The sequence below is a fragment of the Harpia harpyja genome, chromosome 3 (genome assembly GCF_026419915.1).
Source record: "Harpia harpyja isolate bHarHar1 chromosome 3, bHarHar1 primary haplotype, whole genome shotgun sequence".
Lineage (NCBI taxonomy): Eukaryota > Metazoa > Chordata > Aves > Accipitriformes > Accipitridae > Harpia > Harpia harpyja.
The window spans coordinates 26,468,985-26,492,947 of record NC_068942.1 but is presented as its reverse complement, the minus strand read 5'-3'; the positions used below and the strand labels follow the sequence as shown (position 1 = coordinate 26,492,947).

At 39.7% G+C, this 23,963-nt stretch overlaps 1 protein-coding gene across 1 annotated transcript in view; it reads left to right on the top strand.

Annotated features, from left to right (window-relative positions):
• The window catches only part of KCNQ5 (potassium voltage-gated channel subfamily Q member 5), a 292,976-nt gene that overhangs the window by 191,401 nt on the left and 77,612 nt on the right, over positions 1-23,963 (top strand). Inside the window, exon 2 of the mRNA XM_052781719.1 lies at positions 13,338-13,428. Coding sequence (XP_052637679.1) covers positions 13,338-13,428 — 91 coding nt within the window. The remainder of the gene's footprint in view (positions 1-13,337; positions 13,429-23,963) is intronic.

Here is a 23,963-nt window from a genome sequence, read left to right as displayed (position 1 = left end):
ATCCTTCAGTGCTGGCCAAGAGATAATAATTTATATAATCAAGATATCATTAATATGCATCCTGTTTTTTAACTTGCGTGGCCCAGGTCTGGTGGGATTTTTTGCATTTTCAGTAATATAAAATATAACCCTCTGACAAACTAAAAGGAGTATGAACAAGTCGAGTTATACACAAAGTAAACCATGTCTATCATTATAGTAAAAACAGTGTTTTGGCTTTGTTCTTGCCTGGGTTTCAGGAAAAATAACAGGCAAAATAAAAGAGAGTGCCAAAATAGCAATCCAGATAATGAGGATACTACAGAGAACTGTGAAACTATTTTAGGTTAAAAGGCCTTGGTATCTGACCTCAGTGCTTCAATATTAGGTTTACAGACCTTCAACCGAAAGGTACAAACTAAGTGAGGTGGTTGGGGTAAGGAGGTGATAGCTATAAGAGATTAGCACAAGGAGGATGAAGATGCAGACCATCCCATCATCCCAGCCCATCAAGCCCACTTCTTCTTCATCTAGTAGACTGAGTGATGCAGTCTGGTGATTTGGGGAAAAAAAAAAAAAAAAAAAAAAATTTGGTCATTATACTTTGAGGGGTGAAGTAATGTGATGCTTAGTGTTTCTTATGTAATAATTGCAACTTGATATTAAGAAAAAAATTGTAACCATGCAGGCAGTTGGGTGTGGAACCAGGCTGCCCAGGGAGGCCGTGGAGCATCCCTCCCTGCGGACACTCAGTACTTGGCTGGACACAGCCCTGAGCAAGCTGATGTAATTGAACTTGCTTTTAGCAGGGGGTTGGACAAGAAAACTGCTGGAGGTCCCTTCCAGCCGACATGAGACTGTGATTTTTATGAATTCCCTTTGTGAAAGAAGCCAGTGTAACTTTAGCTTTGTTAGAGATTAATATGATGATTTTAACAGATGGGTCCTCTGTTATTTATTTGCCTGTGATTGTCTGAGCTCAGTGATGCTCTGGGCATACTGCAAAACTATTTATTTCATACAGTTTTATAGGAAGGTTTGACTAAACAATCTTGTTAAGTTGAAAAGGGTTTCTGTTGCTTTGATATATTGGTTGATTGCGTTACTTTTTCATCTGCGTGCTCTCACGTGGCTGGATGGATACTATTACATGATTTTTCAGTTAAATCAAGATGCCTAGTCGTGCTCAGCATTTATTCTTTAAATCTACATAAATAAATGTTCATAACAGGCCACAAAATATATGAAAAGAAAAAGGTTCAGCTAGCAGAACTTGTTTTTTACAGAGAAATATACACAACATTTTTGGCTCACCCTGAATCCACTCTTTCGCTTGTCAAGTTTCCTGAGCAATTAGGAGACAGGCAGACACGCATCTCTGCTGGAAGGAGAAAAACACCGCTCTCACTACAAGGAGGTGCAGTCAGCTGGTGTATCTCAACTAAGAACAATTCCTGGCTGTGCAAGTGCTCTGTTTGGGTCCCATACATAGCTTAAATCACTCCTAGCCTAGGAAGGACCAATTCTTAACTCTCACAAGCTTCTCATGTACACTTGAGTTAATGTTTTAAAGACAGTTAAGAATTTAGACTCTCAGAGACTCAGAATTTGCAAAAGCCATTCAGTGCGTCCCCTGTACTGATTTTTAATGTGAATCTTTATGAATTGTAGGAGGCCAAACTATCATGTGTCTCTGCTCCACGTTGTTAATATAGGGAAACAACACTGCTGTGTCGCATGATGGAGTTGTCTGGACGGAGTACACTGAAGGTTGTAAGGTGCTGTGGTAGGAGTCACAGAGGTACAACAGAGAGATGTTCCCTTGGCACTTGCACAGCCAGAAATCATTCTTAGCTGAGATACACCAACTAACTGCACCTCCTTGTAGCGAGAGAGGTGTTTTTCTCCTTCCAGCAGAGATGCATGTCTGCCTGTCTCCTAATTGCTCAGGAAAGGTGTAGGAAATAACAATCCTGTTCACTAGGACATGCCATGCAACTACTGAAGGCTAGTACTCTGTGTATTGAAGCGCCAGAAAATTGAGTTTAACTGTGTGGTTAACAAAGGGATCTCCAGGACTGCTTCTCCAACCTTGAAGCGTACGGTCAGTGTTCAGAAGTATGTACTCACAATCATCTCTGATTAAACTATGCACATAGATCATAGAATCACAGAGTGGTTAGAGTTGGAAGGGACCTTTAAAAACCATCTAGTCCAACCCCCCTGCCGTGGGCAGGGACATCTTCTACTAGATCAGGTTGCTCAAAGCCCCATCCAGCCTGACCTTGAACACTTGACTAAGTGCTTACAGGATCAGCATCTGTGAAAGGAAACTGATCTGCTAAAGTAGAATTCATATGAAGTTATCTCTGTGCCTGTAATATGTCTTAAAAACGCAGACTTGTATCACACTATTTTCTGAGTGGGACGATTTTGGCAAAGAGCGCAAGCCACTGTAAGATAAAATGTTGGAAAGTAAAAGCACCTTCATGTGTTGTTTCAAACAGACAAGCAGCAGCTTTAATGTGTTTAAGAAGGTCGAAGGGCGAGTTTTTCCCCATATGGAAAATAAGTGATCGCTTTGTGTATTTAACATTCTGCATAAGCACAATAGTTGTTCCAGAACCTTTGCAACTCAGCATTTAATAAAATAACTCATTATCGAGACAGAAATATTATTGTTGCCAAAGCAACGTAGAAACATACCGTTGGCACACAGAAGCCAGACGTGTGAGGACCAGCCGACTTCCCCACAAACATCCCAGGAGAGGCAGGTCCTGCTGTGGGCACACAAGATGCCCTTCCTCGCCGCTGCGTGCAGCCACCGCTGGTTTGCTTAGCAGCGGTACGTCGTAGGGACTTCCGAATATCTTGTGTGATGCACGGAAGCGATTATGTGGCCCTCTTTCCAGTTGCAGTGATCACGAGATAAAAGACCCTGAAGAATAGGGGAAAATGAGTCACATCGTTGGGCTTTGACTGGAGAGGCTCGGAATAAAGCCTCATTTTGAAAAGTCAGGGTTACATCTTGCTTTAGGTCGCTGCGAGAGCTGTTCTGTTCTCGAAGCAGTGTGTGATAAAAAACCACAAGCCGTTTGTTGTACCCACTGCAGCGAGGCCTAGTGCTTGACAAAGTGCGTATCTGCTCTCTGCTTTTAAACACTAAGAAACTTAAAGCATACAAAGAAAGAGGTGAACGCCCCGCTCCCCCCCATTTTTGGAGACTTTGTGCTGCTTTCTTGTCGACATCATATGGATGAGCGTAGACCCTCATGGAGAGGAGAGAAGTGTCGCTATAAATACATTAAACCCAGGAAATACTCATCGTCATTTGAACCCTTCGAAATGAGATTCTTCTTCTTTTGCAGTCTCACATGCTTCTGCAATCAGGTCCTGGTCTGTTAGTACTGCTGCCTAACAACAAGAAAGGGCACTTCAGATTCCAGAAAGCGCAGAACTTATTTAGATTAAGGAAGACAAGACTAATGGTGTGGTATAAAACTGAACACCCTCGAGCTACAGTGCAGTGATTGATTCTTAGAAGTAAGTTTAATACTAACAATGCATTATGTTGGAAAAATATTCTGTGTTCCATTTATATCCTTGTTTACTACTGGGAGAAAACTAGGAAATTAACAGGGTTTTCTTTGCTGTGGTGATATTTATGAGTCAGCTCATAATTCCCAACACAAGCCATACTTCCACTGAAGTCAACTGTAAGGTTTCAGCAAAGACCAAAATCCAGCTATTAGTTAATAGGAGTAAATTAAATTAGAGAAAGAAGACCTAGATCTTGGTACGTTGAAGAAATTTTAAAAATATTTATTCTTGATGCCATTATGAAATTATGCTGCCAAGTTTAATGAGCCCTGGCATTTGCAGCTGCTTAGATTTCTGTGGTAGCTCCGAGGGGTGCTGGGACTATAAGGTAGCCTGGACTTTTAACTACTGTGTTATGCTTACCATTTTTTTAAATTCTGTCATGAATATATGGTTTTCTTCAGGACAGACTTGCTCTTTCATCTTCATTCTCCTGAATGGAGTGTTTAAAAATATTCTTCTGTATTTCCGTATATTAAAAAGGTGATAAATCGTTCCTGTCTTAATCAACCTGCTGAAGCATCATAAAGTGAGCAGATTAACTGGTATTTGTCATTTGAAATTGTTTTGTACCATTCCTCCCACAGCCGTCACAGGCTCATATAGTTGTGTGGTACAATACACATCAAAACTCTGATGCTGCCACTTAAAATACCTTTGTCTATTTAAAAAAAAAAAAAAAGAAGTGGTTTGTTGTCTTATGCGGTATTCTGTTAACGTGTGAGTCTTAATAGCATTTAGTGACAGCAAATAAACTGGAATCCCCATACAAAGCCAAGTATCCCATAGATTCTTTTCTTCATCTTCATCTATATCTTGAAAGTGAATTTTGCTGCCATAACAACTGTGTTATTTTGCAGTCTGGAAAGCTATTGCTGGAGGATTTGTGGGTCCTACTTTGTTCATTGTGGGTACTACTTTGTTCACATGTCTGGAATAATAAAAAGTTATAGAAATAGCCAAGGGTTACTAAGAGGCCTTCTTGAGGGGTGTGATGAAAAGGAGTTCCTTTTACTCATGTAGTGCAGCAGTATATTTGCATGACTGCATTTGAGTAGTCCTTTCCCCTGAAGAACTCCTTCAATTCTCTGTGTTACTGACCATACACCACTGGAAAACAAACTTAAAACCAAAGCAAGATGCAATATATAATATACTACTGGAGAAGAATAGGAGAAATAGAGATTATTAGCTGATCCTTGGGTGCTTCCCACAACCATGTTGGGCTAATTGTCTTAATCCCAAATCTTGCAAGTAGTTTAATCCCAAGCATTTTATTAAAATATGCCAAGCCGGCACCTGAATTTGAATGACTAAATTTTCAATAGACTTTGCCTCCATCCTTACCTTCAATTAAGACGTACAACAATACTGAAATATTCTGATTGATCATAAATTACAGCTCATCTTTTAAATATGATCATTTGATAGTGCTTGGGTATGGACTTAATAATATTTTTTCAACACTATAACTTGACATCCAGTAGTACCTGTCCATAGTAAAAGATGTATTAGCAAGTCCAGAGAAAAATTTCATCCAGATACATGCTAACTCCCAGACCGTACCCAGGAATTGTCTAGGAAAGTGTTGTTTTACCCAGGCCAAAAGGATACTAGTGCCAGTCCTCACCATTTAATGGTGTAGACCACCAGGAGCCATCAGGAGTAACAGTGCCATTCCCTGGCACGATGTGATTTACTAGGGGTCTAGCTGAGTCACACTGAGTGGGATTAACTCCAGAGGCTAAGTTAGAAAGGCTTTATTTCCCAACCCAGTAGGGTTCTACGTAGTTTTAGCTGCCAAAGCCATGGCACTGTTGGCCACTGATGGACGATTAGATAATGAAGGTGAGTGATGTCTGGCCCCATTACAGTCAATCATACCTTAGCTTCACTGGAGCCAGAGCTGTCCTCTCAGCGCTGAGCAAAGAGGAGATGGAGACTGTTAGTTGTGGCATAAAAAATACCCAGCAGTCCTACAATTCTTCTGTTCTTTTCATTTTGCTCTCTTCCTTCAAAAAACCAAACATGTGGTAGTGGCAGTATTTCTGTCTTAAAATCTGAAGACGTGAAAAGCTGGTTTTGAAGTGAATTATGCTGGTGATTACCAGAACACATTTCCTTCTTACGCATCCACACATTTCTTATGTTAAGGATTATTTTTCTGGTTAGCAAGAGATCTGAGTACTGTGTGTTAGCAAACACTTTTACAGGAAAAGGTTATTTGAGTATTTCCTTTTGCCCTAGATTGTGGACAAGGTTAGAATAAATAGGTTGCAACGGACAAATAATTTTACAAAAAATATTATGCAGTGGTTTTCATTTCTCCAGCTTCATACTGTAATTCTTTTAATTTTCTCCATTGCATTATAATAAAGTTCTTATCGTAATTTTGTATATGTTCTAAAAAACTATATAAATCCTGCAACCAATGCTCAGTGATAAATACAACATTGTTTCTATTCATGTCTTAAATTAATTTTCTTGGGAAATATCTGTGGTGAAGCAAAGGTTGGCAGGTGAGCTACCAGACTTGTCATTGGGAGTTAGGGCTATTTGATGCAAAAGAAAAAAAAATACCTACAGAGTTGTCTAAATACAGAATTTGTTTACTAAATTAAGCATTCACATTTGAAAATTTTGGTCTACAAAAAGACCTACTCTTTGGGTGTGATAAAAGGAGCATTTTGTCATTTTCTACAGATTTGAGGCACCTGTAAGTGCAAACAAGGATCCTGGGATGCAAATCAGTATCACGCTTCCCAATCTTCAAAATAGTTAAAATCTGGAAGAACACATGCTTTACTCTTATTTTTGTGTCAAAAGATGTCTCTTGTTGAAGTCAATGAAAACCTTCTAGAAAATATCTAGGTCACAAGTATCTCTGAGCATTAAACCCATCAGAAAAAGCATTTCTTGATTTGTTTTGTTTTCTTTTAAGCTGATGTGCTTGCTCAAGGAACAATGATGCCTGCTTTATAGACCCCTGGAGAAATTTATCTTGATGTTTTATTTTTTGTCTGTGATGGAATAGATTATCAAATGAGCATATAATGACACTTTCATTGGTGTCCCATAGGTATCTGAGCTATTTCATTTGCTTGGTTTTGATTACACCTCCTGTTATAGCCTTTTCATTGCTTTGTGAAAATAAGCCAAATACAATCACTTAGGAGACACTGCTAAAAATATGACTCCTTAAAAATATGACAGAAAAGGTCGATTTAGGTTGACAACACTTTTTTTGACACTGCAAACTTGAACTCTTTTATACTTGATGAACTGTTCTAATTGTTTGAATAAAATTTATTCATCAGAGCCTGACCAAACTCATCTTTCTAAACAAGTTGCTTCAGCAGCAAGTTCAGTTCTTAAAAAATTTCAGACGTGAAATTCAGTTCAAATTTTTGTATCTCTGTATTAATCCAAAGACAGAATATATATAAAAAGCTGGTTTTGCTGTGTATTTATTTTTTTATCTCAAAAATAATTTTCCAAGTTTCCTATCCAGTTTACTTTCACATTTTAAGACAATGCAGTCTTCATACTCCACCTCTCCGCAGGCAGGGTTGTGTTATTTCTGGGTAGAAGGCAGCACAGTATCCAGCCCTTAACATGTTACACTCTTCCACGTGAGGAAAAGGTTGAAGTGCAAGTCATTTTAAAGAAAGCCTACAGGAGAAATTTATGAGCTTTTTCTATGGGAGAGCGCTTATTCTCCATGTGGCTTTTGTCAAACATTTTTAACAAATTGTCATAACCTTTGTCATATCTCATTTTCTTGCATAAACAAGTCACATTGAAACTATAAATGATGGAAAATTTAATCCACATGGCTTACACTATCAAAACTGTTAAACTGTATTCTTTTCCACCATGTCAGCAGTGCATTATCTGTTTTATAGGAAAGTTGAAAAGATTACATTTTAAGGGAGATCCCACAGGACTGGCGTAAATGTCCTCCTCGCGCCTGCACTAGCTGACGTTTTCCCTTTCAGCTCTTCCTGAAGCTAGGAGAAGGCTTCAGCGTTTGTCTTTCTGTATCAGCATTGTCCAACGATATGCATACTTTCTCCTCTATGGGAACTTAGTGCCTTGCAAATTGGGTGTATATGTAACAGTAACTCCTAGTCCAGGAAATGCTGTTTTTTCTCTGTCCCCATCAGCTCCATGGCACGCTGAAGCCGTGAAGTCTCCTTTTCTCACGCACCGAGAGGGGTGAGAGTGCTGACAGCATCTAGCCAAGACAGGGATCTCGTGTAGGGCAAACCGCTTATCAGATACCCGTCCCTGTGCTTTTTGTGAGGACTGTTCACCAAAACTAATAGTCCCTATGAAAGTATAACAGTGCCATGAATGACCGTCTCTTTCCTTCCTTTCTTTATAGGGTCTTTACTGGGTGTTGTATCCACTTATCTGAACTGGTCATGGATCTATCGGTGCTCTACATCCAGTATAAACTTGAGCACGTTTATTTATCTAATGCCTCACACAGATTTTATGCATTCAAGAATTAAAAAAATCATTTAAATTGGTACTTGGGTACTCAGCTCAGCGAGATCCTGGTCATTGTTAAGAAAACATGGGCACTGCTCCTGGCTGTGGGCAGGAATTACTTACGGAGGGGCTCTAATAGCTTCTTTGTAGTCTCATACCTCGTGAATGGAAACAACTTGCTGTAAGTTTGCAAGCAACTGCACTGGTTCTGACTTTGTACCAGTGGGAAAAGTAAGAGCTACTTTTTGGTTGTAGTTAAGGTTAGCAAAAGCTTTCAAACATTTTCTACCTTCCGTACAAAATCCAGGATAATGGCACTGGCGATGATTTGCAAACAGTTTTGGTCATAATCCTGAGTGCCCTTGCATTTATGGGGATTAAATCAGACCTCAAATACTGGAACATAACTCTGGTGGTCTAATCGCTTAATTGTGTCACTTTAACAGTGATACGTTTTTATTATTTACAGAAGAGGTCATAAAACTGTTTGCAGATGTTTAACTTTTGATTATTTTAATTCTAGCAGTAAATAATGTAGCAAAATAGCTTTTAAAGATCTTCCCTGAGTGTATTTTTTGTGCTTATGATATTCCCTGAGTAATGTTTAACAATTGCTTTAAGCTGAACATCGTCTTCCATGTGAACAGCCCTTAAATCACAAACTATAGTAAAATTCTGTTGAAAATTAAATAAATGGAGAATTGGTAGTTCCTAATTAACCAGTAAGAAAAGTTTATGAGAGGTGGATTGAATAAATATCAAAGCTTCTGAGTTATATTATCTTTCATAAATTGGCTTTTCTCCAATTAGTGTATGCTTTCAGAAGCAGGGGAATAAGATGAAAGGATCTGCATCAAAACTGATTACTGCTGAAACGAGATGGAAGTCGCTGCTTTTGATAAAATACAAGACTATGGCAGTGCTTGAATAATTTTATGGGAAGTTGCTGCCTAAGGCATACGTTTTACTGTCTGATACTGAATGCATGAGGAAAGACCATCTGTTTTTTTCAGCCTGAACAAATATATGATCCAGCTTGAACCACTAGAGGCCAAATATAATTGCTCTGTGTTTTGCTTTGTACTGCTCTCTACCTACAGCAGCATCCTCTTGTATAGCACGTATCATAGCACACAGTTCAAATGATGGCATTCGAAAATACTTTTTCCTCTATTGAGGGTCATAAAGTGACTACCCAGGGCTTAATGCAATCCTCTACACTTCATCTGTCACTGGAGAAATAGTTCATGTCAGGAAAGAACAACTTCTGATACACTTTGACCGCCGTGGAGTTTGAACCTTAGAGATTTATTGTTGCTGGACAGATCCTTGTTTAACGTCCAGCCAGGTGAAAGGCGTTGCTGTATCCTTCGTGCCTTCAGTTCTAGCTGGGGAAAAAGAGAGGTGCTTTCACTGCATGGCCCGAGTAAACAGATTACATTAAAGAAGATAGAAAGTGAACCTGACTATTGGTTTACTTCGAAGGAAAGCACGTCAGTGGTAAATAAACTACGGAAAATATTCCAAAACACTTAATCCTTTTACTTTGGTTGCTAGTGTTGTGTTTTACAGCACCTAAAAGTATGCTTTTGGTTTTGCAAGGCTAATAGGACTGGGGTTTTCCCCTCCCCCAAAGTGCTTACAGTCTAATTTTAGACATAATACGCTGAATGGCAGTAAAAAAAGTGTTCAGTGTTAGAGAGAGGAATGAGGGATAGAGGGGCAAGATTTGAATGTGTGGGTGGATAAATGCAAACATTTTTCTTTTGTTCTTTAATAATAATAATTAATAACAATGCTCCATTCCTTTTAGAGTTTCTGGAAAAACTGAGAACAAAAGGTTACAGAGGTTTGGAAAAATATCTTTCCAAGACTATGCTTACATATTACTGTGAGGATTGTTTCTGCTTTTCATGGATAATCTGCAGAACTATGTCTACCAGGTGCTAATCTAAACTGCATCTGGCTTTCCTGAATATTTACCTTTATTTCAATTAATACACTGCTTAACTGTACTGCTTGCCCTCTCCCGACTCACTTTTCCCATCTATCGTGAATCAACACTTTGCCCACAGTGATCTTCTAAATCACAGTCCTGAAGGAACTACAGCAAAGCAAGCGGTGGGTGAGCGGGGAACGGTTTTGTGACTGCAGGACTGGGCTGGGACTTAAAAGGTTCAGGTTTATTCCACATATAAAGACTTTCCATGTAGCCTTAGGCAAGTCCCTTACCTTTTCTGTGCCGTGGTCTCCAGCTGTGATATGGGAACAACCAGCTTTCTTTTTTTCCTGCTGCGTCTGTTTTCTATAATTGTGCTGTAAGAGATCTCTTCCAAGTGAAAACTTGTATTGTGTGTTTGGACAAGACCCAGTACAACTGGGCCTCCAATTTAGTTGGTATTACTGGAATACAACTAAACAAGAGCAATTTTTAATACCTAAACACAAAGGAAGTAAGAAAATATCGTTTTAACTGATTCAGGACTAAAGAAATTCAGCAAAAGGAAATTACATCCTTTTACTGTAAATTCTTAGTCACTTCTTAATTTTATTTTGCCCTCTGTGCAAGCCTTAACGAGGAGAAACCACATTTATGCCTATGTCAGTAGGATGTAATTATAGGGGGGTTGTATCTGAAGACTGTAGCAGCTGAAACTACCAGTAATGTTCTGGGAGATTTTCCTTTTTAAAAAAAGTGGGGGGAAGGGGAGCAAAGTAGCTCACAAGGTGGATTTTTGTCACTTGAATGAGTTTTTTATGAAATCTTTAAGCATATATATGCTGATCTTTATCTTTCTTTAGTCTGGAAGATAGACTTGCCAATGGTACGTGCCAGAGATGCCCTTTACCCTCCTGGATACTGTTTTATTTACAGTTCTTAGTAGAGCTTATATGCAGGCTCCTACCAGATTTGATTTTCAGAGTAGAACGCCCCGGCAGTTAAGTGATAGGCTACAAGATGTGCCTCCGATGTCTTATCGCATTGCACATCAGATTTTCTACTAGAAATTCTGAAGAAATGGACTTACATTTTTATCTAATGTACTGGATATATTACAGCACTACTATATTATAGCACTATGGAAAATCCATATGTTGTAAGGGAAAGAGCAATTTTAGCTCCTGAAGCGCAAGTGGGGGCCGATGCAATAATATAGTAATGTTTGTACCCGGTAGTTAAAAACATAGAAGAACTTGGGTTGGAAGAGGCCTCTTCGGGTCATCTAGTCCAACCTCCTGCTCAAAGCAGAGCTCCCTTCAAAGTCAGACCAGAGCCTTTTCCAGCCAAGTTCTGAAATCTCCAGGAACAGAAATTTCACAGTCTCGCTGGGCAACTTGTTCCGGTGCTGAACCACCTTCACTCTGACTTTTTTTTCCTTATAGGTAACCATAATTTTCTTTCCTGCAGACTGTGTCCTCTCTGCCTTCTTTATAACCAGAATTAGCTAGCTGAGGACAGCAGTCAGAGGTCTCAGCCTCCCTTTGCCCAGGCTGGACAAACCCAGCTCTGCTCAGCCCATCCTATATGTCATGAGTTGCAGCCCCAACCACCTCGGTGACCTCCACTGGGCTCGCTTCGGGCTATCCATCTCTCTTCCATGCTGGGGAGTCTCAAACTGGGCACAGCACTCCAGATGTGTTCTTTCAGATGTCAAACAGTGGAAAATAATCCTTTCCCTCAACCTGCCGGATACGTTCTTCCTACTACGGCTCAGCATACGAGCGTATGAGAGCACGCTGCTGAGGGATGTTCAACTTGGCCACCAGAAACACCCCACACACACTCCCCAGTACTTTTCTGAAAAGCTGCTTTCTGTGCCTTCGGAATTATTGTGTTGGTTAAAGGAAACATCATATTGAAAAACATATGCACCCTCTATCTAGATCAGTAATTTCTATGTTTTTCCCCGTTGTCCCTGGAAGAGGAGTCCCTCTGAGTCCCTTTCGTATCAGGAAGGAGCCATTTGCACTTTCTTGCGGATATATATCTGCATTAATTACAGTGCCTATTCATGTTGGGTTAGAGCATCTGCTAAGAAGAGTCCCAGCAATTCAGACAAAAGCCAAAGGCCTGCCCTTTGTTAGTTGACTAACATGACTGACAAGTGTTTTAAGATGGAAATTAGCAAAACATTGATAGAATGAATCAATTATTACTACTTGCAAAACCTAGCGCAAGAATTTAAAATATAGAACATGAACTGCCTTGCACTCATTCAGTGTGCTGCCTGGCTGATTAGTCAGTTCATGGTATTGTGGGTGAGATGAACTTCTTTTCTGGTCCAATTCATAGATAGTTTCACCAGCACAGTGGTGTTATCATTGGTGAAGCGGTGCGATAGGAAAGGATATTCCTTTTCATCCATACTAGAGGCGTCTGAGCAATACCGGCTCTGCAGGCTCATGTCTGCAAACACCACGTGCTGTCTGCTGTAAAGATCAGACCCGGGATATGCAAGGATTTCTGTCGTGATACCAGGTGTTTGCATCTTCCTCGCAAAGAGATTTAGCGGCGTGTTGGTGCTTTGCTTTGCCTGCGTGTATTCGTCAGTACCATGACACGTGCAAGCTCATGCAAGCTCAAACTTGCGGTCATGTTTTCCCGATTGTAATTGCACGACTTGTGTAAGACTTTCTTAATTCCCTCCTTTGTTTTAACTTCTTCAATGGGTTGTATGATATTAAGTTTGTTCCCAGAATGGAGCCTGTCCATTTAGGGCAGTGATGCCATAACTCAACTACCTCTCAGCTTCTAGTAGTTTGTACATGAAGTCTGTTGCTCAGAAGGCAGTTGTTTCAGATGGGCGGTTAGGTGCAATACGTACCTTAGTTCTTCGATAAGCTTATACAGCAGATATTTGTGGTCAGTTGTGGGAGAAATGATTTTTCAGACTGGGTAGAGGACGCTCCCATTGGTGATCTTTCTTTAAAGCCACTAAGAGTGTCTGGACCGCATAAAGGTACAGGATTATGATACCAAAAGTAGTGTCTGTGCATATTGGGTCATTTCTCCAAGAAAATCTTGTTTCTTGTCTTTGTTTCCATTGATTCTACCAGTGCTGCTCAGAAGCATGTGGATTTAGTAATAGGCTATTCTAATGTCTTTAATTAACCAAGTTAAGTAGTGGTTGAATTCCCTTCTATTATTGAAGACTGTTCATTGATAGTCTTCTGTTAAAGTTGGTGAAGTAGGATCAATATAGATACTGGGTCAGGGTTCTGAAAAATATTAACAATTATTAATATTCTTTCTTTTTCAGTTTTCTCCTTGTGTTTGGTTGCTTGATTTTGTCCGTGTTTTCTACTATTCCTGAACACACAAAACTTGCCTCTGGTTGTCTCTTCATTTTGGTAAGTGAAACTTCTAAATACAAGACAGTTTTACAGATACTTTTGTATACACTCAAATACTCTCCCTCACCATGGAGAAAATAGTATAATTCCTGAATGCTTTAGGAAACCAGACTTTTCATCAGAATGATGAAAAAATAATAAAATAGAGGATTCCACCATCTTTTTCTTTAAGAACAGGTCAGATTGTATGAAAGTGTTAATAAAGTACTGTATTGCATCCCCTTCTTTGCTTGAGAATTGCTGTGGTTTATAACTGATAGTTTTTCTACTGCAGTTTGGCAGTGACTGAGCATGAAAGACCTTTGATACTGCTGCTGCCATTTATAAAGTCAGTATGTAGTAAGAGGCACTTAAAATAGGAAATAATTTTGGTATCTTAGATACCAATTTGTGCTAGCTGTTGGTAGATACTGACATTTTAGTGGCAGTTGCTGCAGTAGGATGTAGTGGTTTTATTATTTCTTCGTAATACATGCTTTTGTATTATGTTCATCTCTCCTTTTTCCCTTCTGAGGTAGATATAAATGGCTTTAATCCCTGAAAGTGCCTAACATTTTTCATGCATTGTATGGACGCCACTTTATTCATCTGCTTCTTGATGGGCCATTTAGTTCTGCAAGTGATGGCCTGAGGATAGGCGGTAGTGATCATTAAAATGTCACTATATACCCAGAGTTACCATGGTTATTTCAGTTCCATGTGTACAGCAGACTGTGGCTCGTTAGGTAGTGCCAGGGGTGAAGTAACTTGACAAATGCCAACATTTTAATTGTCATCACTGTATATATCTGAACATATATATATATATATATATATATATACCAGAACAGCTCCCTAATTAATTTTGGTGTGAGCAGGCTGATAAGCATAATTATGGTGTATGCTATGTCTCTACAGCACAATGTGCCACTGCATCAAGATACCTGAACTAAATGTCCAGAGCTGGCTAGGTGCAGATGTGTGGTGTTCTGCTCCATCTGATGGTTTCTTAGCAGGGCTAATTAGGGAGAGCTGTGCTAAATGTGGTCTTTTGCTTCCTAGCCATATTAGCATTTTTTCTTTTTTCTGGAGAAAAGATCAGGTGGCATTAAACCAGCTAAAAGCGATTAGATTTAATCCTATACTCATACCTAGTCCCATTATTTACATATCTGAACAACACTTTGTAAATGGAATGTTCAGCAGCTAGCTATATTATTGCAATTACTACACTAATTGCTAAGATTTTCTGGTATAGAAAACAGGAAAATTTGATTAGTGAGAAAATACTCTATTTCTAATAGCAGGTGCTTTTGTGACAAGTAATCTGTTTCCCTGTAGACTTATGCAAATTGGTTGTAGAAATGCCATTTGTTCTGACATAAAATATGCATTTCCCACGAGCCACGTATTTGTTGATTGTGTCGGTATGCTTGCCACCGCTGATTCCTCAGCTGGCTCATAAACACATTCCCTGCTCTTTGCCATGGCTCTCCCAGGAGCCTGACCGTGGAGGAGCTCTGCAAAGCCCTGGCTTTGATCCCACCGCCGGGCAGAGGCGCGGGGAGCTCTGCTCGCCCCTAACACCAGTCGTTGTAGAGGTGTCCGTCAGCGGAGCGGAGCGGCTTGGGGTCTGCGGTGGGAAACTGCAGCGCTTTCTGCTTCTGCGGCATCAAAGATGGACTTTGTCCACGTTAACGGTTCCGGCTGTACATCCCGTGGCATCCTCTGAACGCAGGAATGGCCTTAAGGAGGGAGAGGGTGGATGGTTAATCCTTGAAGCATCAATACTAGCCTGGTCCAACAGTTCTATGCTATAGCCTAGCGTGTTCAGCAAAGCCTTGGCAGGAATAAATCTAGCGATGACGAATCTTACGGCTCCTGCTGTGGGTCTCTAATGGGGAAAAATATAAACACAGTGAAGTATGAAGTTCCAGAAGCAGGCTAAAGCGGACTGGTTTATTCCAGTTTGCTGATGCATGGCTTGCTCCTTCTCTGCGTACTGAATCATTAGCTGATATTAGCAATGTTATCAAAGCAGGCTTTTGCAACCACAAGCCAAGAGAAAAATAGATTTCTACATTAACTCAGGAGCAGTAGTTTTGGCTGTGCCAACACATAACTGCAGTCACTAGAGTTTTCGCAACCTTTTCCTTGCAGTGATTCACACAACTCTTACAAATGTGTCATTTAGCAGAGACAGTTGTATTAACTATCAGAGATCTGGTTTAATACTGTTTTGCTTCATGCTCGAGATGGAAGATATATGTTTATTTTCTAATGAAGTACCATACAAATACAACAATCCGTAGAGCTGCCCGCTGGGTTTCTGTGAACTGTTTGCTTCGCAGATTTATTCCAGATGGTCCCCCCTACAGCCATGTTAATTGGCTAAAAAGCTACTGTAATATTCCTTCAACTTAATACCTGAGCTGCTGCCTGCACTGGCACCTGTGGCTTTTGACATATTGCAGCTATTCACAACTACACGAGGAGGTTAAAGAGGGAAGTGTAGATGAGGTGAGCAAACCTTTGCCCCCTTCTCAGCAAGGCCAGAGGAGCTGAGAAGATTATTGTTCTGCAATCAGTCAATTCCATTTATGTCCCCCAGCCTCGCCTTACAAGGCAGCAGAAAACATATCTCCTAATCACTGCATCCTAAACGCTCTCTCAGAAAAATACAACAGCGTGCGATAGCTCAGAGTAAATCGTGGTTTAGGAAAGCAGTATTAGCGGAGGGCTTCTGAGCATCAGCAGAGGTTAATGGACTTGTCTGGGCTGCAGAAACGCCTGAGCTCCACTCCCAGCGCCGACGCAAACCTGCTGCGTCGTGCCGTACCCAGCCAGGGCTTCAGGGCTGGCATCCGCACAAGTACTGCTGCCTTCCTAGGCATCTTCTACTTATCGGGGGGGCCCGTCAAGGGAAACGCGTTTCGTATTTGAATTTTATGCTTAAAATGAAAGCCCTGCAGATTAAGTGATGTTGCTTACAGCAACGTTGGATTGTTACATCAGTAATTAATTTGGTTAGGTTTTTGTCCAGAAATAATAAGCCCAACCAGGGGGAGAGCATCAGATAAAACTCCTTATACCTACAATGATAATTATGCTTTAGCCTCGTCTGTGCACACAACTTCTGGCGCTCAAGTTGTAGCAGCGATATATCCCAGACAGACGGTAGAATAAAATCTACTTCAACATCAAAAAAGCCACAAGCAGCTTAAGAATCCGACTAACACAGCAAGAAAATAATCTTTGGTGTGTTGCTGATCTCCTACAAATACTTTTGCTGGCGCTTTATCAAATAATAAACACAAGGGAAGTAAAACTTAGGCTGGGAAGGCAAAATCAAATCTTTTGGGGAAGATAGCCAAGAAGGAATATATCTGGAACTGGAGGTCATTCACTCTCATGACCAAACTCTCTATATTTTAAGATCATTTTCAACTACAGCTATGTGAATAACTGGTTCACTTCTGTTTGTTTGCTGTCAATTCAAGAAAATAAATAAAATAATTTGATTTGACCCATAAAGATTTGGCAAATCAAAAAGTCCAAAAAAAGTCTTGGATCAGATTAAATGTTTCATTTGACCTGGCATAAAGTATTATTTGTGTATTTGAGCATTTTAGAACTTTTGGCTTAGAAGTAAAATCGAGGCTGTAGGAAAGAAATGTCATTTTTATTTGAAGTGACAAAGCATTCATTTTTTTTTCAGAATTTTCATTTTTAATCAAGGTGGAGGGATTGAAAAAATCATGTGAATTTCTGCAGGACTGGTTTTGTCAAATCTGTTTTGTGTTTTTCTCTGAAAAAGGCTGGGGTAGAAAGCTGTACCCGTTTCTGTAGGATTAGGGCCTCTGAAAATGTACTCTAGGAACACATTCTTCAGGCAGAAATAGCTCCCTAAGACATAAAAGCAGACAGGGTGCAGTAGACGAGGCTAGCTTCTACATGTACTGTGGTCACTTACATGAATCCAAAAGGCGAGGCTAGTAAGTGCTTCTGGCAATTAAGATCTTCCTAACATTCCTTCCTTCTCTAACATTTTCCTGTAAAAGAAACATAGAAAGAGGATGAACATTGATTAAAAAACATAGGGTATAGCTGCCCCATAGCGGGCAAGCACATATTCAATTTGTCTCTGCTCTAGGACAGTGAATCCACCCACAGAGATGTAATCATACAAACCCACTGGAAAATTTTAATGCTGGGCAGAGTGGATATAAAAAAAGAGAGAAGTGCTCAGTTCAAAAAAGTAGCATTTTTCAGTTTAGATTATTGTCCCAGAACTTGAATCCTCTTGCGACGCCAGACCTGAGCAGAGGACTGGATGGATGGCTCTGCAGGATCAGCTAACAATGCATAAAAGGAAAAACCAAACGATCTTCAGAGATTTCAATTGCAGATACATATCTAACACATGTTATTACAGTTTCGTTGCAGTCTTCTCTCCCGAGAGAAACAGATGAACTGATCCTTGAGCTAAAAAATCAGTGATTTTCAAGTTTGCTAGAGCTTGTCAAAACTCAGAATCCGTGTTTCTCCAGAAATACTCATTTTCAATGTTTTCTTTCATCCCAAATCAAAGCAAGGGTTTGAAATTTCAAAATTTGTGCATAGAAATCACTGAAAAATTATATCTCTTAGACATACAAAACTGACGTTATCGAAGACAGAATAAGAGAGGGGAAATGTAATGTTGGTAAGGTCAGAACCTTCATGTTTTCAGTCTTGTTTGGATTCATATGCACTAATATTATAATAGGGTGATAACATGAGCATAAAACAATTCAACCATGTCATAATAAACTACCTGTTAGCTTTGAAAGAAAATAGTCTTACCTCATCAAAATAAATAATTTCATGTCTTTGTTGATTAAATTGATACTCTCCTAATATGCATACTGATTTCATCAAATCAGAGCTGACTGTTGTTATAAAAATTTGGAACAGATCTCATTACAACTGCTTGAGAATCTTTGTGTGCAAACAGAGCAGACTTCCCATTGGAAATGTAAGTGCTGGTTGCACTTTTCTGAAACTAACAGTTATTAGAAAGAAGACTGACAAGGCAAAAATGGAAATGACAAGGTGAAGTTATTTAAAAACATATCAGATGTCCCCAAAGCTGTAATTCTTCTGTCAGAAGGCAGCGTTGGCACTCCTAACGAACCAACGAAGCTCTAAAACAAATAAGCACACACTGTAGCTATGGAGAGAGATGAAAGTAACAATAAAAACTATTTCATAACAAAGGAACATGGCACTGCACATAAAACTGTAAAGGTATCTATGAAAAAATCTATTGTCAACACTGCTGAAGAAGATGAAACACACTGCAAACACATCAGAGAATAAAGACGTCTTGATGCTGGCATAAGTCTATTATTGATATGTTTCTGGGCTCGGTTACATTGTCAGTAATATTTTGTCCTTTCTTTTCTTTTATTCTTCTCCATTAAGCAGAAATAACCTTTGTAAAGAGAAGAATGAAAAATCACACATTGAATGGAATCATTTTTCTTTTATAATTAAAAAATGCAATATATTATAGTTCTACTGGGAAAGCTTAAATGGGTTTGATGACTAAAGATGACTAAAACAGCATTATTGTATGTGATCTGCAATCAGGGCAAAGAAAAATCTCATAACAGAATCACTTAAAGAAGGTAGGATAACTATGAACGGTTACCTCAAGCGCTATGGCATTCAACAGCAAGTGCAGTGGAAGGCAAGAGAGAGTTTCAGAGTCGCTGCCAGAGCATTTCCGAGGCAGGCAGGACGACCAACTATTTACACTCCAACAAGAAATCTCCATTTACTGTGCAATCTTAAGATCGCTGGAGTTGCCACAAGTCAATGGCTGCTGGATGAAATACCATCCATGAAATTATTTTCCATTCCCTCTCGATGAACAGGGCATGTATAGTGGGTGGTACTGTGCAGTGAAGGTGGATGGAAATAGCAAACCCACAAGCCGTGTCAAATGTATCACAACTCATGACCTGGCACAATTTTAACATTAAAATGACTAACTTGTAGTAAGAAACCCAGTGTTGATTTTTTAAATAGGTACATTATACTCTTTTATATTCTTGTTATCTGTTCCCATATAAGAGCTGTCACTTAGCTTATCTTGTACATGACATTATATGGCTATATGCAGAAAGTGAGGAGAGAAGATACTAGTACTGTGAAAAATCAGTTTCTGATTCCCTTTGTTCCCAACACAGGGAGGACTAGCATTCAAAGGTGGAGAACATATTCTTAAGAGGGAAAGGACTGTCTATATTATTCAGAAAAAAAGCCTTTTAGCCAGCCATTCAAGGGGCCACGTTCTCCAGGAGAACACAGGATCTCTAGGAGGATTTTGAGATTAGAAGTGGAAAATGGGGAGGATTACATGTTAGTGATGGGGTGTGAGGATTCAGATTAATAGGGATGTAATTCTTTGAGGAGGGAAAAGCACGTCTGCTTTTAGGCTAATCAACGCATTGTGCTAAAGAACCAAACCAACTGTCCTTGACCTCCTTTAAGGACAAATGAGAAACACTCCTTGCACAACTGCTCTTCCATGACATGTCTTCCTTCTTATTAGTTTAAGTGATAACAAAGTAGCATGGGAAACCACTTCCAAGTCACAAATGTAACATTTTCCATAGATGTAGATTTGTAATAGTTTACGCTAGACTGCAGTATTGAATTTTACTGGCTTCACGCCAGAGTTTGATAAGGATCCAAACTTGTTATATGGAGGGCAAGAGCTACCTCCTTAAAACAGGCAACAAACAGTTTAGATTGCAACAGTAAAAATGGATAGATATCAAACTCTCTATCAGAAATTCAGACCTGACCCTTGTTAGGGAAATATTGATTTGCCAAATGGAAATGCAGAATATGTCTCCAGAGGAAAGCCAAAGTACATGGTTATAAATAGTATGTAAGGAAAAAGTCTACAAAACACTGAATGTCAAAAGGAAAAGAATGCTGAAAAAGGCAGAGCACCGGCGATATGAAAGCTGTTTGAAAACCTAGGGAACACCCATCTGAGTAACATACAGAAACCGCAATCCACTCAGTCTCTTTGCATAGATGTGACAAAGCGTGCGAAGACATAGCTTGCTACAGTCAAAATGTGAATTTCCTCAAGTGCGAGAAGAAATCTGTTACACAAGATTGAGTTGAAAAACTGTGACGTCAAGCAAATAAGTATCAAAATACAGGCAAATACAAAGAATATCTGTAAGGATCCAGAGCAGACATACCTATAATACAAAAATCCAAAGAGAGTTTAAAGTGTAGGTGATGGTAAATACACGGACACACGCCAGAACTAAGTCCAGTCCCTGAGGAACTGTGGGTAAGCTACAAAGAGGAATTAGCAAAATAAGTACTGGCCATTTTAAACTTGTAGGCTTCCATGGAGTGCCTAAGGAAAGTACGTCATGGACAGGATAATAACTTTGGTATCAAATCTGAACCAGGCAGGAATTGGCTGATTGTACCATATGAAGATAGGATCACAGGAAATGAATGTCTCACAAAGATATATGTATGTTTTTGAGAGGATGTGGAAGGGGTTTGTTCTTTTCTTTTTCCAAGAGACCAAAATTCCATAAGCCTTGAAAAAAGATGATAGGAAAAGCTGCAAAACACTCAGCAAATGGCATAATTTGTAAAACACAAGACTTGGTGTACTGGCTCTCAAAGTCTAGTTATTGGACTGAAAAAAGGGGACCAAGTCAACTTTTTCGCTGAACCTAAGGAACCAAATAAAAATATTGTAACCAAAGACTTGTTCAAGTAACAGAAAAGTTTGGTGAGATGACAGAAGTTAATATCTTCAGGAAACCACATGCATAAGCAGGATTTTGGCAGATCGGGTAAAGTGCCTTCCAAGTCCAGTTTGCCAAAAGTTACCAACTGTCAGAAAACACTTTCTTAAAATTGCTTTCTGAAAACGTTTGGTAATGGAAACTTTTCAGTGTATATCATCCCAGATGCCCGTAGGTCTCCCAGTGGTCAAAACATGCACTGGTGTACTCCTAGGGGAAGCTCTGTTAATGAGCTTTGTGAACTGGGAAACTGCAAGAAGAAGAAATAACTTTAAAAAGAACACAGCAAATATCATTTGCAGAGTCTCTAGGATTTAACAACTCCAAACATGCTAAGACCAAAGAATAAGAGAATGAATATCCCGTCCCGCTCTGCTATACAGCATGTCAAATGTTATCAGTTAATTCACATACATGTGATCAGCCATAACAATTAGCCTAAACCCCTTGCATCAATACAAAATCAACATGGATGCCAGAGCATAAAAGGATTCAGAGTCTGTACTGGCTCTGGCACCCATTCCGCATTTCTTTCGGACACAGCAAAAGATATCAAATTCTTCACAAACGTTTCAAAAGGAAGATTTGGGAGCTGTGTTGCTACAGAGACATGTGCTTGAACGTCTGCCTGTAACATGTGACATCAGAAACGTGACTACAGCAGAAAAAAATGCGTGAAGAAATCACAAAGGAAATGCAAAGGCCTGGGTACAGCTGTACAGAGCTTCATTGTTTTCAGTATGTGGATCATTTTAAAACCAAAATGAGACCATTTACTGCTGATATCTCACTACAGAGAGAGAAAATGTGAACAAGCACAAAGCAGGATACAAAAGCATTTGGAAAGTAGAAAATTATTCTACAGTGTGAGTTTTATGGCTATCATGTCCTTTCAGGAATTCTCTCCGAAGTGTAGTTGCACCTGACACACGAACAAATGATACAGCGCAAAGCAGTGAGTGCGAACGGGTGGGAGACGCCGTATTTAAGGGTGATGCTGTATCTGGGGAAGAGCAGAACAGACACGTCGGGTGGCGAAGTCAGCGTTTCCCATTGCCATTTTCCCAATTTGAAAAAGGGGTTTCAGTGATCACCAGGGTCCTCCTAGAAGAGCCACATCCACCAAAAGGAGTTTGGGGCTGTGTGTGCCCACGCGTGCACCGACACGGTAATCGCAGTAACCGCGATGGCCCGTGGCCGGGACCAGCGTTTGCTCCGTGCTGGTGGTGTGAAGTGGGTCTACTGGTCTGGGGAGGCAGAAGGGTGTCTGTCCTTCCTTCGTGGATGCTGAGGAAGGTTAGTGCAGTTTCAGTGCTAGGAACTGTGTATTGGGTCTGATGTGGTGAATACTTGTATTTACTCCCTAAGAGGTGATGAAAAACATAATTAAATGGCAGCTACATAATTCTGGTGCCTGCTTGTACTATCAGATTCATAACTGGTTTTATTTGACATAAAAATTCTGGGCTTTTTCCTGTTGTAAGTGAATAAAGAAGCATGACTGATAGGTGCCATTTCGAGTAATAAACACAAAAAGCTAAAAGGGAGTTGGATAGCAGAAGTCCTATATAACATGTGGCTAATTAAAACTAAGCATATCACTGGGATTTTAATATTATATCAACAGACTCGTAGCTGTGTATTAGATTAAAAGGCACAGAACTGATTTCTCAGTAATGCTCTATGAACATAGAATCAACATGGGAAATCTTAATCATAATTTGGAAAAGCAACTGTAGTAAAATTATCCCATTCGTTATAAAACTGATAAATGATAAAAAGGTGCATAAATTTCATTTCATGCTTGTTGTGTATTGCACTGGGAGCTGAACTGAAGTCTCCGGTTGTGATTTATATGCCACTAATAGGGTCTATTCTGGGTTATGTTTTCAGATTCATGGCTGCCTCTCCCACTGTTAAACTGCAGTTGGGAAGAATTAAAACATTAGTTCCTTAAGTGTATGTATGCACGTGTAGATATACTTGTTAGCTGTTTAGATCAAAGATCTCCCCTTTTAATACTGAATCAGGAATAATACAAATGTGTTCAAATTATACTATTATTTTAAACTATAAAGCATGCATATATTCATATCTGCTGGTTTTAATCTGGAAGCTGGCCAGTATAACAGAAGTGTCCCTAGTCCTATACCAGCTTCTGCATCATAACTGTTTAAAGCTCAAACCTTCCTCAGGTTTCTCTGAGACAGACCGGTGGTGTGCTTTCCCTCACATCCCGATAGTATCTGTTTGAAGTGTAGAGCCTAACTCTAGTGCTCGGTACTTTGAATCAGTAGAAGGGTGGTTTTTTTCTTGAGAGAGGGATGCAGAAGCTGAGGTGTTATGTTCTTGCTTTAATTAAATTAGAAAACAGTCTCATCCTCTTTGACAATGAATAATAAAGCACTGCTATTTGAATAGTATCAACTATTCATGTGTCACCGTAAAGAGATTTTAGCAGCTGGTGACATTCTTAAACCAGTCAGCTGTAAATTAAAGGATCAGAAAATGTTTATTCTCCCTCTTTTCCAACTGATTTGGAAACACTGGTGTTCCCTGTTTATGAGTTTTTAAGGAAGAGGGGACACGTCCCGAGCTGTATCAGATGACATTGCTCCTCCGATTCCTGCTGTTGTGCTAGAGTCGTGAGGCTGTGCTGATTTACGCCAGATGAGCATCTGCAGTGCAGCTACACTGCAGAGATGTTGTCTTCGG